This window comes from Ciconia boyciana, chromosome 8, assembly GCF_034638445.1.
Source record: "Ciconia boyciana chromosome 8, ASM3463844v1, whole genome shotgun sequence".
NCBI classification, from domain to species: Eukaryota; Metazoa; Chordata; class Aves; order Ciconiiformes; family Ciconiidae; genus Ciconia; species Ciconia boyciana.
This window is the reverse complement of record NC_132941.1, coordinates 50,832,713-50,846,157: the sequence shown is the minus strand read 5'-3', so window position 1 is coordinate 50,846,157 and position 13,445 is coordinate 50,832,713. Positions and strand designations below refer to the sequence as shown.

General features: G+C 62.8%; 1 protein-coding gene across 1 annotated transcript; it reads left to right on the top strand.

Annotated features, from left to right (window-relative positions):
- The first annotated feature begins 556 nt into the window (after nt 1–556).
- Nucleotides 557–11,396, top strand: R3HCC1L (R3H domain and coiled-coil containing 1 like). Its single transcript, XM_072871003.1, has 8 exons — nt 557–773; nt 1,058–1,187; nt 4,210–5,680; nt 9,890–10,065; nt 10,180–10,250; nt 10,369–10,464; nt 10,651–10,791; nt 10,972–11,396. Exons 3-8 carry the CDS (start codon nt 4,220–4,222, stop codon nt 11,025–11,027), a joined length of 2,001 nt encoding a protein of 666 aa, XP_072727104.1. The 5' UTR covers nt 557–773; nt 1,058–1,187; nt 4,210–4,219; the 3' UTR covers nt 11,028–11,396.
- Nucleotides 11,397–13,445: the final 2,049 nt, after the last annotated feature.

Genomic DNA, 13,445 nt, shown 5'->3' with positions numbered 1-13,445 from the left:
CCTTCCTCGGGACGTTATTTTCTGCGCTAGGGATGGGCACAGGGTTTGTCCTGTGCCCGGCTCCATCACCAGGGCCCCGGTTTCTTCCTGGCACCGTGTGTGTGTCGGTGAGTTAATCGGTTCGTCTCAGCGCTGGCCATGCCGGCCAGGTGACCGTGTCTATGTGGAGATGCTGTTTTTGCTTTCCCTGCAGCTGTTTTTGCGAGGCCTCCGCCTCATTTGCATTTTTCTGGTTAAAAACAGTAATCTTGCCCTTTTGAGTCATCTTTATTTTTGAGCCATCATTAATTTTCTCTCCCTCCTTGTTTATTAATAGACCTTTTCACTTTTGTGCTGATTCTGCCCGGGTATATTTGTAAAGTCCTTTGTATTCCCTTTAGCCCTCTGTCTGTTAACTCCTGCTGGCTTGTTGTCCCTTTTTCCCCCTGCAGCTGCGAAGGGACACTATCGACTTACAAATCCCCCTCCTGTCTGAAACGTTCCCCTTCTCTTGTTCCAGGTATCTCCTAAGAGCATCGCAAGTGAAAGGCATGATTGAAATCTCTCTTTTCTCAGCGCCTTTGATGTCTTCACTGCCTCCTTGTGTAGCCAGCATTTTCTCTGGCTGCTGGAGAGCATCTTTCTCCTGGCAGCAGGGGACAGGGACGTCTTAAAGCCCGTGGGGCTGCAGGCAGGCATCGGATGGGACACGGCTCTCCGCTCCTTGAAGCGCTTTGCTTTGCCTTGTGCTGGCGGCTCTGTGTTCTTGCCTTCGCTCTGCCTCTCCCTGCCAGGTATCCAGGTCCTTCCCTGACCCCGTCGCCTGCTGTGTGAGCTGGGCGGGCTGGGCTGGAGCTCTGCTGAGAGCAAGAGAGGTGCAGGGTAGCCAAAACCTCTGACAATCCTTACCCAGGCTGCCAGGTGCTGGCGTTGTGCAGTCGGTGAGCGTGCCACAGCACGTGCCTGGCATGGGATGAGCCCTGCGAGCAGCGGGTTCCCCAGCGGGGCTGTTTAGAATCTCCTTGTACCTGCCTTTTTATTAGTCTTGTTATTACATTTATTTTTTTCCCCTCCAAAGAGCCCAATCTATGGCAGGCTGTGAAGAGTGACATTGTGGGTGCGCGAGCTGCATGCCGAGGCTGCGTGCGGTCCCTCAAGGCTCCTGGTCCCCTGGTGCTGCCGTCCCTGTTCACCGTCAAGGCTTTAAGGTTATCTGCTCTATTGACGGGAGTATGGATTGAGTGGAATTAGAAACCTCGGAGGCTAAAAATACAGCTCCCTGCCAGGAAATGCGGCAGCCTGCTGGGAGGGCGCTGGGTGGCACCGAAACTTTTCCGGGAACTGGCACGCTCCGTGTGAGCCCTGCAGCCCGGCATCTGTGCCCATCCCTGGGCTCCTCACGTGGGGCTGTGGACTGTTTCTCTGCCCGCAGCGGGAGAAGGCGGCAGGAGCCCTGGCTTTGCCATTGGACCCGCGCCGTAGGTGTCCTCACCCACCAAGTGGGGATGCAGATGATGGAGGAATTTGGTGATGCGGTGTGCAGCGTGAAGTAGGGTCTGTGATGTGGTCAGCCCCGTCTTGGTGTTGTTGGTGGGGTCCTTCCCCAAAGAGGAGGGGGAGAGAAATCAGGGAGAAAACGCTGCCCGTCTGTGCTGCAGATGGTCATTAGAGAAGAAACGCAGGCTGGCAAGTCGTCCAAGCAGCTGCTCTGAGACCTCACAGACTCAAGCCATGAGCACAAGCTCCCCATGAGCAGCATGTTCCTGGGGACGGGGCGAGGGGAGCCTGTGCCCGCAGGGAGCTCCGGCCACCTCCTGGCTGATGCTCCAGCATCCCCCTGGCCATGCCAGGCTGTGTTGCAGCTGGGCAGCACTCCCACCACCACTTTTACCATGGTACCGTGGTGTGCCTGGTCTGGGGCTGCCTTTCCCTCCTTGATGCCACGGTGCCGAGCTGTTTTGCTAGCTGGCTCCAAAAAGCAGGGCAGCACCCAGGGCAGCACAGGTCCTTTTGGGGATGCGCTGCCCATCGCTGCCTGGCTTTGCAGGGCGAGCTTGGTCCTGGAGTCTGGAAGCGGCGGGGTTGCCCTGCCCAGCGTAGTGTGAATGAGACCCGAAGCCAGGGCTGTTGCTCTGCCTCCCAGAGCGTGAAATCGGTTGGTGCCGACGCGTGGCCGTGGCATCGATGAAGTGTGTAATAGGTTGAGGGCAGGAGCTGTGCTGCCCTGTGGGGAAGAAAAAACTGCTGCAGCATCCCTGCCAGCCTGGGCCAGCCACCACCTTGCTGTGCTTCTCCCCGGGCTGCGGGAAGCGGCTCTTCCCCGGCAGCGTGCAGCAGGCAGAGGCAGGGCTGTGCGGGGAGGGGATGCTCCCAGCACCAGCCGTCTGGCTAATGCTGCACCATCTGCTTTGGAGGGTGAGGCAAGGTGAACGGCAAGCTTTCGAGGAGCCCATAAATCCTGCATGCAAAGGCTCTTCTTGGAGGTGACTCGGGCTGTGTGTGGAGCGATGCTGTTCCTGGCTGCTCCCCGTGCTGGAAATCCTCGGGAAGCAGAGCCTGGGGGGATCAGTGATCCCCCCCAAGGGGTTCGGTGATGTCCCATGGGCTGAGACTCTGGGCTTGGCCGGGAAAAGTCCTTTAGCAGGACGCGCTTTGGTGCAGTTGGAAGCTCTGTGTGGTTGGAAATGGTGGTGCTGGGGGGGCTCCCAGTGCCCCCTCCCCTCTGGCACCTGGGCTGCCGCTTGGTGAGAAAATGTATAATGCCTCTGCGTTGAAAAATTACTAATCCAGACCTTGGAGGCTTTGTAGGATACGTTCCTTTCTTGCGGTCGATAAAGATAAAGGGGATCATTCTGCCAGCAAAATTAGTGTATCAAAGATGGGAAAAAAAATGACAAGAACTGCAGAGACAGAAGAATGATTGGGGCAGCCCCAGGACGGTGCCCAGCATCACCACGGCACCCGTGCCCGCACCTCGTGCCACAGAGGTGCTGGGGAGCCATGGGCATGGGAGAAGGTGCTGTGGGCACGGGTGCCGCGGTGACGCTGGGGAGCACTGCCCTGCCCAGGCTTGCTGGCGGTTTCCAGAGAGCCGCGAGAGACTCATCCATCACGCCGAGGCAGCCGTCCGTCCGTCCGTCAGGATGGGGGATGACGCCGTGAGGCACGGGCAGCCCCGGCCGCTTTCCAGCCGGTGGTTGGCCTCCCCTCGCCTTCCCGGCACCGCTGCCGGCTGTCGGTGAGGGGCCGTGGGGAGCGTTCGCGCCTCGGTCAGGGGCTGCGTGGAGGGGAGGCTAATGTACCGGAGGTGCCTCGGAAATGAGAGCCTTGGATGGGTTCCTGGCCCTATTGATCCGCCGGCAGTTTATGCATCCTGACATTCATAATCTCGGTCGGCGCTGATGGTCCAGATTAATGGGCCCGGGGGCTGTCCATCCGTCACTTCACATTAATTACTGAAGAGGTGTTTTTCCAGTGATTTACCTGACAGCGGCCCGTGATGAATCCCCCTAAACGGAGTGGGCAGTGATTAATCACGGGGCCCCGGCTCGGCCCCGCTCTGCCTTCCCCTCAACCGCAGAGCAGCCCCCCACACCATCCGTCTCCATAAACCCTGCCTGATGCATATTTATAGGGGCAGGAGGGCCTGGCAGCTCGTGGTGTGCCTGCTTCTGCCAAAGATGATGAAAAATAAATCTCTGCCGGGACAGGGCAGCAGGTGAGCGGGTCTGTGGCGTGCCAGGGTGGCAGCCGTGGTCCCACGCCGGGGTATCCCCGGGCTGGGGTTTGGTTTCTGGTGCTCCATGGCTGCCACAGCCTTCTCCAAGGTTTTTGATGCGTGAATGGTGCAAGGGCTCTGTGTCCTGCTTCAGCTGTGGCTGCTGGCCCCTGGGGCTGGGGGGTCCCAGGCAGCAGCTGCCGGAGCAGGGCAGGCACCTCGGTGGTGCTGGCAGGGTTTCTCTGCTTCCCCCATAGCCCAGTACACCCCACTGAAGGCTGTAGGTCTGTGGGGTGCTCCGGTGCCAAACCCCATCTGCAGAGCCGCTACCGCAGGGGCAGTGTTGGGGCTCCACTGTCCATCACTGTGTGCCGGCTGCCGTGGGAGCGAGGGTGGGTGCCAGGCTGGGACTCCGACCCACCGACCCGGGCAGGGGCTGCCCACCGTGTGCCCAGCTGCGGGGCCGTTGGGACATGGGCAGGGCAATGACGCTGTCTCTCCTCGGCAGGCAGCGGTGGCACCATGCAGCAGGAGGCAGAGGGTGGCCGGCCACGCCGCAGGAAGCCTGACATGGCCCTCTACGTGCCCAAAGCACGGCGGGAGAGAGCAGCGCAAGCGGCGGGTGACATGCCAGCCAGGCACTGCCAGGAGCCCAAGAACCACTGCCTGGTGCAGGATGCTTGCCCAGGCAGTGTCGAGGAGCAGAGGCGAAGCCCCCGTGCCAGGACACAGGTGCGCAGAGCCGCGAGGAGGGAGAGCAAGGTGGATGCCAGCCCGAAGGAGCCGCGGGCAGCCTCTGCCGGGCACTGCCGGAGGCCAGGAGGCAGCTGCCCCATCACACCGGAGAGCCTGGGGGCATCACCCAGCATGCGGGAGCCGTGCCCGGATCCACCTGTTGCCCAGCCCCGGGACGGGCAGGACAAGGCATTCCGTGATGAAGGACTCGGGGAGCTCAGCTGTAGCCACCGGATGATGAGGACCGAGCCTGACCCTCCATCCCCACCAAGTGCCCAGCCTGGGGCCGTAGAGGCTATCCCCGAGCCTGGGGGTGACCCTGCTAGCCCAATGCCCCCTGCTAGCTCAACGCCGGCATGTCGGACAGGGCCAAGTGGCGTGTCGGAGCATTTGGGGGACAGTGCCCCGGATCCAGCCGGGGACCTCTCCCAGTGCCCGGGAGAGGCTGTCCTGCTGCTGGCAGGGGCGGGTGACCGGGGCAGCGTGCCTGGGCTGGCGTGGGAGGCTGCGGGTCCGAAAGCCCAAGGAGAGGAAAGGGAGCCTGGGGGGTTTCTCCTGGCAGGGCAGAATGAGGGCTGTGCCGCTGGGGTGCCGACAGAGGAGGAGGAAGAGGAGAGGCAGGGAGGTATGGCTGAGCTTGCTGGGGAGAGCACCTCGGATGTACCAGGAGCTGGCTGTGAAACCGGGTGCTCAAGGGGTGGCATGGGTGACATGCCGGTGCTCCCCAGGGAGAATACCCCGAGGCAGGATGTGGGCAGCCCATCCCAGCTCCCACCCGGCGAGGAGGAGAGCGCTGCCGGGGCCAGGCATCCCGGTGGGGACGGCATCCCGGTGCCTGCTGCGGAGGGAGCGGGCAGCACCTCTGCCTGCACAGACGGCAGCGCTGGGGCTGAGAATGGCCTTTTGGGTGCTGGCGAGGAGCTGACGAGTGGCACATGGGAAGGGGCACCCCCAGGGAGCTGCGAACCCCCGCCACGTCTGGAGCTGCTGTGCCACGGCATAGAGGGGCTCTCGCCCGCGGCCTGGGCCGAGGAGCCGGCGGGGGCAGACGAGGACGTGGGCTCACCACAGCAGCACCGGTGCAGCCGGGAGGCTGAGGAGGAAGAGGGAGGTCTCTGCAGTGGCTCCCCAAAGGCAGAGCCCGCCAGCGCCGGGACCCTGAGCCAGGCCAGCCCAGGCGCTGAGGAGAGCTGGGACGTGCTGTTCAACGATGACGGAGACTGCCTGGACCCGCGCCTGCTGGAGGAGGTACGTCCTGCGAGCCGGTGCCCACGGGGATTTGTAGGACCGTGGCTGGTGCCTCCTGGGATGCAGGGACAGGGGTCCATGGGGGTTGGCTGTCCCTGTGTCCTCCAGGGTGGGTGCATGGGGGGCAGACTGCACCCGGGGCATGCGGCCAGCCTGGCTGTGCTGCCTGCTGTTGCTGCCAGCCATCCCCGAGGGCATGAGCTGCCTGTGGTGCCGAAACGCCTGGGACCTCCACCTTCCCCCCCGGCTGGTTCCCATCCCATTCCACCGTGCCAGTGAGGGCTAGGGGAGATCTTCCCTCTATAGTACATAAAGTGCACCCAGCAAAACCTGCTCGAGTGCCATAAACTGCAACTGCACCCTCGTGAAACCAGGGCTGGTGATAAAGAAATGGGCTGAGATGTATGGGCTCCCACTGAAATAGCAACGGGGTGTTTCCTCGAAACTATGGCTTCTTAATCAGCTGTGGCTCATTACCATCCCCTCCTGCACACGTGCGGCTGAATTTACTACAATTAGCTGCTTAGCGCCAGGACCCACGCCGTTTTCCTGCCGTTTGCGAGGCAAGCTCGGCTTCTGCAGCGAGGCTGGATATCCCTTATTGCATTTTAAATCAGTAGCGTCAAACCGGTAATTTTGCAAATGACATTAATGTGCCCAAAGTAACAAACAGCGCTAATATTGTTACAGCCAGCGTCCGTCCACCCTGGGCTGGAAGCAGGGTGTGAAGTGGTGGATGGTGCCTGATAACAGCTTCTAGGAAGGGCTGAGGTTAACTCAAGAGCATTGTTACTGAGGAGCACTGGTACCCACCTTGTCTGTGGGGCTGTGCTCGGGCTGCTGTGTCCTCACCAAGCCTGGTGTGGGGCTGGGACAAGGTGCGGGGCACGCAGGGCTCACCTCCAGAGCTGCTGAGAGGGAGATGTGGAAGAGCTGTGGGTACCCCCATCCCTGCCTGGCTGTGCTCCCCCCAGCCGCTGTCCCTCACCCCCAAGCCGGGAGGTTGCGGTGAGCACCGGTGCGAGGGGGATGGTGCTGCTGCTCCGGCGGCAGCTGGCGCACATGGCGCTGGCTTTCCGTGGGCTGGCATGGGGGGCACGGCTTTGTCCTCAGGCACAGCAGAGCAGCAGCCTGGCCCCACTGGGGAGGCAGGTCAGGGAGGGCCCGCGTTATGGTGCAGCCATAGGATGCTGCAGGCAAGGTTGTGCCGTGCAGCACTGGTGCTAACTGTGAACAGCTCTGGAGCATCCGCGTTAGCTCCCCCGTGTGCAAGCTCTGAGCAAAATTTGAGGTTTCCAGGGAGCTTCCCAAAATGAGTGAATAAGAACCTGAAAAAAGGATCTATCACAAGTTGCCATCTTCACCCCCCTGCAGATTCCCATGCTGAGCCTGGTGCTTCCTGAGCCCTCTGAGGTCTCGGCAGGCAGACGTGGCTGCTCGGGGAGGGCGCAGGCTCTCGAGGAGATGGAGCTGTTGTTAATTAACAAAAAGGACAAGGAAATTAGTAGCGTTCTTCCTCGTAACTGAATCCTTATGCGCTGCGGATAGCCGGCAGAGAGCAAGATTTATGATGTTCTGTGTGGAGGAGAGATTTCTGATAGCGGACGGCTCTTTAATCTAGCAGGAAAAAACACCATAGCGAGATCCATTGGCTGGAAGCTGAAACCAGACAAATTCAGAGTAGAAATCAGTTTGAACGCAGAGGGTAATTAAGCACTGCGACCATTTCCTTGCAGGCTCAGTGGACTCTCCATCAGCCAGCGTGGCAGGGCGGGGGCCGCGGTGTGTGCGTGCCGGGGGCCGCGGCATGTGCGTGCTGGGCGCCATGGTGTGTGCGTGCCGGGGGCCGCGGCGTGTGCGTGCTGGGCGCTGTGGTGTGTGCGTGCCGGGGGCCGTGGCGTGTGCGTGCCAGGAGCCATGGTGTGTGCATGCCAGGAGCCATGGTGTGTGCGTGCTGGGCGCCATGGTGTGTGCGTGCCGGGGGCTGTGGTGTGTGCGTGCCGGGGGCCGCGGCGTGTGCGTGCTGGGCGCCGTGGTGTGTGCGTGCCGGGGGCCGTGGTGTGTGCGTGCTGGGCGCTGTGGTGTGTGCGTGCCGGGGGCCGTGGCATGTGCGTGCCAGGAGCCATGGTGTGTGCGTGCCAGGAGCCATGGTGTGTGCGTGCCGGGGGCCATGGTGTGTGCGTGCCGGGGGCCGCAGTGTGTGCGTGCTGGGGGCTGCGGTGTGTGCGTGCCAGGAGCCATGGTGTGTGCGTGCCGGGGGCCGCGGTGTGTGCGTGCCGGCGCACACTTCCCTGCCAGCTCTGGAGGTGCACTCTCAGTGAGCAAGTGGGAGCGTAAGCGAGCGGCCACGGATCCCTCTAATGTGCTCTGGCGAGGATGCATCTTTAGAGAGCAGCGAGGTGTGATGGACAGGCTTCATTTCCCATGGCCTCCTGTCTCTGCTGTCCGACTAGTCCGTCCATCAGCGGACCCTTCCCATACTGGGTGCCTGCCAGGGCTGGGGGCTGTACCCTGGCTCCGGTTCCCTGCACCGCCCCATGGCTGGGGGGCTGTGGGCACCCTGCGTGCCCGGGCTGGCAGTGCGGGGGGACCTGTTGATCCGTGCATGCTGCGCGTCTGAGCCCGGCTGCCAGACGGCTCCCATCCTTGCTGCCCCGCCACACTTGGTGATTTGTGAAGGTCAAGGACCGCTCCAGCACTCGGCACTCCCGCTCTCTAATCATCTTCCCGGCGCCTGGCACTACCCGAGTGCTCTGCTCCCTCAGGCAGCGCCGCAGGGCTTCATCCTGCCCGGGGACAGCTCCTTCGCATTCCCCGAGCGGGCAGGGGGTGCTGGATGAGCGTGCAGCCCCACATGGGGTGCGCTTGGTTAATGGGTGACGGTGGTGGGGCAGGTGGTTCTGCCGGCAGTGAGCTTATCCCGTGAGCTCCATAACTCAGCTCTCCCCTCTGCCGGCATCCAGCCGCCCTGGCAGCACCCCCTCACCTGCTGTGAATCCATCTTCCCCATAAAATTGTCGGAATGAGCACTTTTTATTGACTGAGCTGGCTGGGATTTATGGACTCTAACCTTCCAGCCGTGGTGTGCTCTGCTATGATCACTTGGGGGATCGGGCTGGGAACCCGGCTGAGTTATGTACCCACTGCCTGGCACCGCGCCGGCCCCACACTCTGGGGGGGGACGGGGGAGCCACTGGTGGCTCCAGGCTGCGCCTGGCCCGGTGTTGCAGCCGGAGCAGGGCTGTGAATCCCCTCAGCCACCGGCACGGCGTGGTTTGGACAGCAGAGGTGCAGCAAGTGGTGCCCACCGGCTCCAATGCTGCAGGGCGGAGGGGAGCAGGGCCCCCCATGTGCTCTGCCCCCTGTGTACTGTGCTCCCCATGTCGTGGCAACTGCTGCCCATGTTTTAAAATGAAGGTTGAAAAATGGGAGAGGTAGAAAAGCGCTACAGCCATCATCTTTTAGGGCTGGAGAAAGTGCTCCGCTGTGAGATACTAAACACGCACAACCCGTTTAGCTTATCAAGAAGAAGATTGAGAAGGGACTTGATTAGCGTGAGTAAGTGCCATCACAGGGAGAGTACCGGGGACTGAGGGCTCTTTAATCCAGCGGAGAGGCAGAACAAGAACTGGTGGCTGGAAAGCGAAGCCAGACAAATTCAAATGAGAAATAAGGCATAAATTTTTATCCGCACAGGTGATTAACCACCAGAACTTGCTCCTAAGGGGAGCGCTGGCTTTTCCATCTCAGCATCCGGGGTGCCGACAGGCTGCTCTGGTGTGTGGGGTACAGCCGGGGCATGCCGAGCCCGGTGCTCCTGTGTGGCGGGCAGACATCAGTCTTTCCTCCTGGCCTTGCTGTCCTGCTCCTTGTTGTTCCCCAAATGTATTTTGGGTAGCACGTCACTGTGGAAGGAGAGGTGTGCTTGGGGGTGCACATGCTGTCTCACCGGTCCCATTCCCACTGTGTCCCCAGCGGGACCGCAGAGCACAGCAAGTGAAGGGATGCTGGTAATGGGAAAAGCAAGTGCATGGCATGAGAGCCCCGGTCGATAACTCCTAATATCTCAGCGCCATGAATCCATCTGCAGTGCTGGGGCGGGCAGTGGGAGCCGGACCGCTTCCTGGGGAGTGCTTGCCATGGATCGGGAGCTGGTGTGGGGCAGGCAGGCATGGGTGGCTCAGTGCTGTGCTTCTTCCACCCCTGCAGCTCTCGGGGGGTGAGAAGCGCCGGGAGAGCCGGCAGTCACCCCGCTTCGACTACTACGGGGCCGAGCCTGCCGCACCGGACCTCAGCGATGCCGAGCTGCCCCATGTCATTGAGATCTATGATTTCCCCTCGGATTTCCGCACCGAGGACCTGCTGCGTGTCTTCTGCAGCTATCAGTGAGTCTGCTGGCATTACCCTGCCCCCGGCACTGGGGTCCCCTGCCTGGGCTCTGCTCCAGACCCCTGCCCACCCAGTGCTGATGCCTTGCTGAGCTTCCCTCTCTCCGGCAGGAAAAAAGGCTTTGATATTAAGTGGGTGGACGATACGCACGCCCTGGGCATCTTCTCCAGCCCCATAACAGGTAGTGCTCCCAGTTTGGCTGGGGATGGGCAGAGGGGAGGCATCCCTGCCTTGCCTGCAGCCGGATCCTGGGCATGGGGCTGGCCCCGCACACAGATGCTGCTGCTCTCTCCCCACAGCACACGATGCCCTCAGCACCAAGCACCTGATGGTGAAGACTCGCCCGCTCTCCCAGGGCACCCGTGCCTCTAAAGCCAAAGCCAAGGCGTACGCCGGTGAGTGATGCTGTCCCATGATGGCTTGTGCCATGGTGCTTGTGCTGCAGCATCTTCATCCCAATAACTGGGGAGGGACAGGGCAGCCGGCACGGCTCCACAGTGCTTAAGTGCTGCAGAGCTGTGCCGGCTGCCCCGTCCCTCCTGGGATTCCCCTACTGATGTGCCCCATCTCTGCTCACCCAGAGTACCTGCAGCCGGCCAAGGAGCGCCCCGAAACATCGGCTGCCCTGGCCAGACGGCTGGTGATCGGCGCCCTGGGGGTACGCAGCAACCAGACGCCAGCCCAGCGAGATGCCGAGCGGAGGAAGCTGCAAGAAGCCCGGGGTGAGATTCGGATGCCCGGGGGGGCTGTGGTGTGGGGGGACCTGCCCCATGGATGCACCTTCTCACAAGGTGCTGGGTGGGAGGGGGCTGCACCAGGGTGGGCTCCAGCCACCTCTGTGGGGAAATGGGTGGCTGTGGGGTGATGGGGACGTGGGGTTGACCCTCCTCTTGTCTCCGCAGAGAGGAAGCGCCTGGAGAACAAGCAGCGGGAGGATGCCTGGGAGGGCCGGGAGTGAGTGGGGAGGCTGCACCTTACCCCTGCTGGGAACCCCCCTGGGGCGCCCAGGCCCCTCTCTGCGGGCAGGCAGGGCACCCTGCATCTCGGAGTGGGGATGGATCCTGCACCTCATCCCAAAGCACTGGGCTGCTCCACCGAAGGCGCTGAGCAGGGTGCGCGCACGATAGTGGGTGCCGTGCGGACGCTGTCGCCGTTGGGCAACGCTGCCCGCCCTGCCCAGGGCAGGAGCCCCTGTGCTGCCTGCTGCAGTGGGAGCAGCCGGCGGGACGTGGGGAGCTCGGCAGTGACCACGTGGGGCCGTGTGGGGCGGCGCTGGCCACCTGGCAGGGCCTTGCAAGCGAGAGTTTCTGTCCTTTATTTTGCTAATAAATACCATTTATTTTATTTGCCTGGCCGGGCTGTGTCTCTCCGTGCTCTTGCATGCCGGGAGAGGGTGTGCATGCTGGGGGCTGCCGTACATGGTGCCCACTGCCATGGGGATGTCCACCCCTCCCAGGTGGTGGGTGTCCCTGACGGGTGGGTGGGGGACGCAGGCAGGAGGGGTTGGGCAGGGCAGCGGGCAGGAATGTGCTGGCAGGGACCCTGTTTACTTCCGTGGAGCAGCTGCGGCCCCGAACAGCGGGGCCCTTGTCGGTGCACGGGCAGGGCCGCCTTTCCGGCCCCGCGCGGGGCTGTGATGTGGCTGTGCTGCCGGCCCCGGCGGGCTGGGGGCTTCCTGTCCTGCCCGGGGAGGGGATGCGGGCAGGCGGCTGGGACCTGCCTTTGGCTCCTCTGCTTTGCATCGTCTCTCAGCACGCAAAAGACAGCCCTGTAGCCCCCCAAACTGTCGGGGCCACGGTTTGTGGAGCTCCCGTGCCCTTCACAGCAGGTGGGGGACGGGGATGGTGCTTTTCTGCCACCCCTGCCAGTGGTTTGCATGTTTTTGGTCGTGGCTACCTCGCCCCAGCCTGCGCTAAAGGGCTCGTGTGGCTGCCCCGTGTCCCCTGGCTGTCCCCCAGCTCAGCGGTGGTGGAGCCGGTCGCGACCCTGCGGCGGTGGCTGCCTGCCCCTGCGCCGGCGGGGCTGCCAGCTGGGAGCTGTCTTGGCCGCTGCTCCCGGCCGCTCGCGGCTCGGCCAGTGGAAATTTCAGGGTGTGAAGCTGCTCTCATTTGGAAAGCATCTTCCCCACCGTCCGGTATTCCTTGAACCCCAACCACAGCCGAGCGAGCCTCTGCCGGCACACGCCTTGCCACGGCCCCTGGCCTCGGGCCACCCCAGTGCGTCACCGCTGTCCCTGGCAGCTCCTCCACGTGTGGGGACCATCACGTGTGGGTACAACCTAGCCTGTCCTGGCTGTGCAGGGCCAAGGCGGGTGCTGGCAGCTCCCCACCCTGGGCTGGTGTCTGCCGGCAAGGTGGGGACAGGCCGGGGTGTGCAAGAAGAGGGGTGGCACTGCCTGGTAGCTGGCTCGCTGGGAGCCAGGCAGTACAGAGTGTGGGCCGGTGGCAAATATTCCCATTTATTTCCTTTAAAAAAAAATTTGCTAGAAACCACGGGCGGAAAGAAACACAGAGAGCAAGGGCATGGTGTCCCCTGTGTCCCCACTCCATGCCCAGGAGCAAGGGATTCGAGGGGCAGAGCAACCCCATCCCTGCTCCCGGGGCTGGAAAGCTGCCAGGGCAGCCTGGGAAAGCCCGGCATGGCGGCTGCAGCCATGGCAGCCGGTGGGCTGGCTGTCAGCCCGTGCTGCCACAGAGCTGGCCGGGTCCCTTTGCGCGCATGGGGTCAGCCAGTTCAGGGCCAGGGTGCCCTCGCCAGCAGGGACTGCTGGCGGCGAGCTAGAGCCTCTTGGCACTGGCCACATACAGGCAGCCGTGGGAGCTGGTGGCCCTGGGTGGCAGAGGGGGGACACTGCCTGGTCAGGGGGACATTGCCTAGACCAGGGTAGTTCCTGTCTGGGGACTGGCTTCATGGTCCTGGTGGGGAAGAGCACAAGGGAAGGAGCAGGTGATGGGGCTGATGAGGGGATACCCCCTCTCCCATTGCACAGCACCCTCCTCCCATCGCACAGCACCTTTATTGAGGACAGGACTGGTGCACGGGTGGCAGAGGCCGAGGCCTGTCCTGAGTCTGCTGGGACTGGAGGGCTGGGCGGGCAGGCTGAGGTAGTCGTCCTGGGGGGCACCGGAGCCGCAGGAGTGAGGGCTGCTGCGGTACCCGGGCCTCTCTCGCAGGTCCCGCCAGCAGCACGGGGCTGGGCAGCCCTGGGCACTTCGCAGTGGCCCCAGTGCTCATCTCCATCCTCTGCGGCAGCATCAATAAATACAAGAGTCTTCGAGTCCCTGAGCTCACTCCGGTGCTGCCGGGGCGCAGGGGCTGGGGCGCAGGAGCCGGGCTGCCCCATGGCGCTGCTGGGAGCATGCCGATGCTGGGGGGG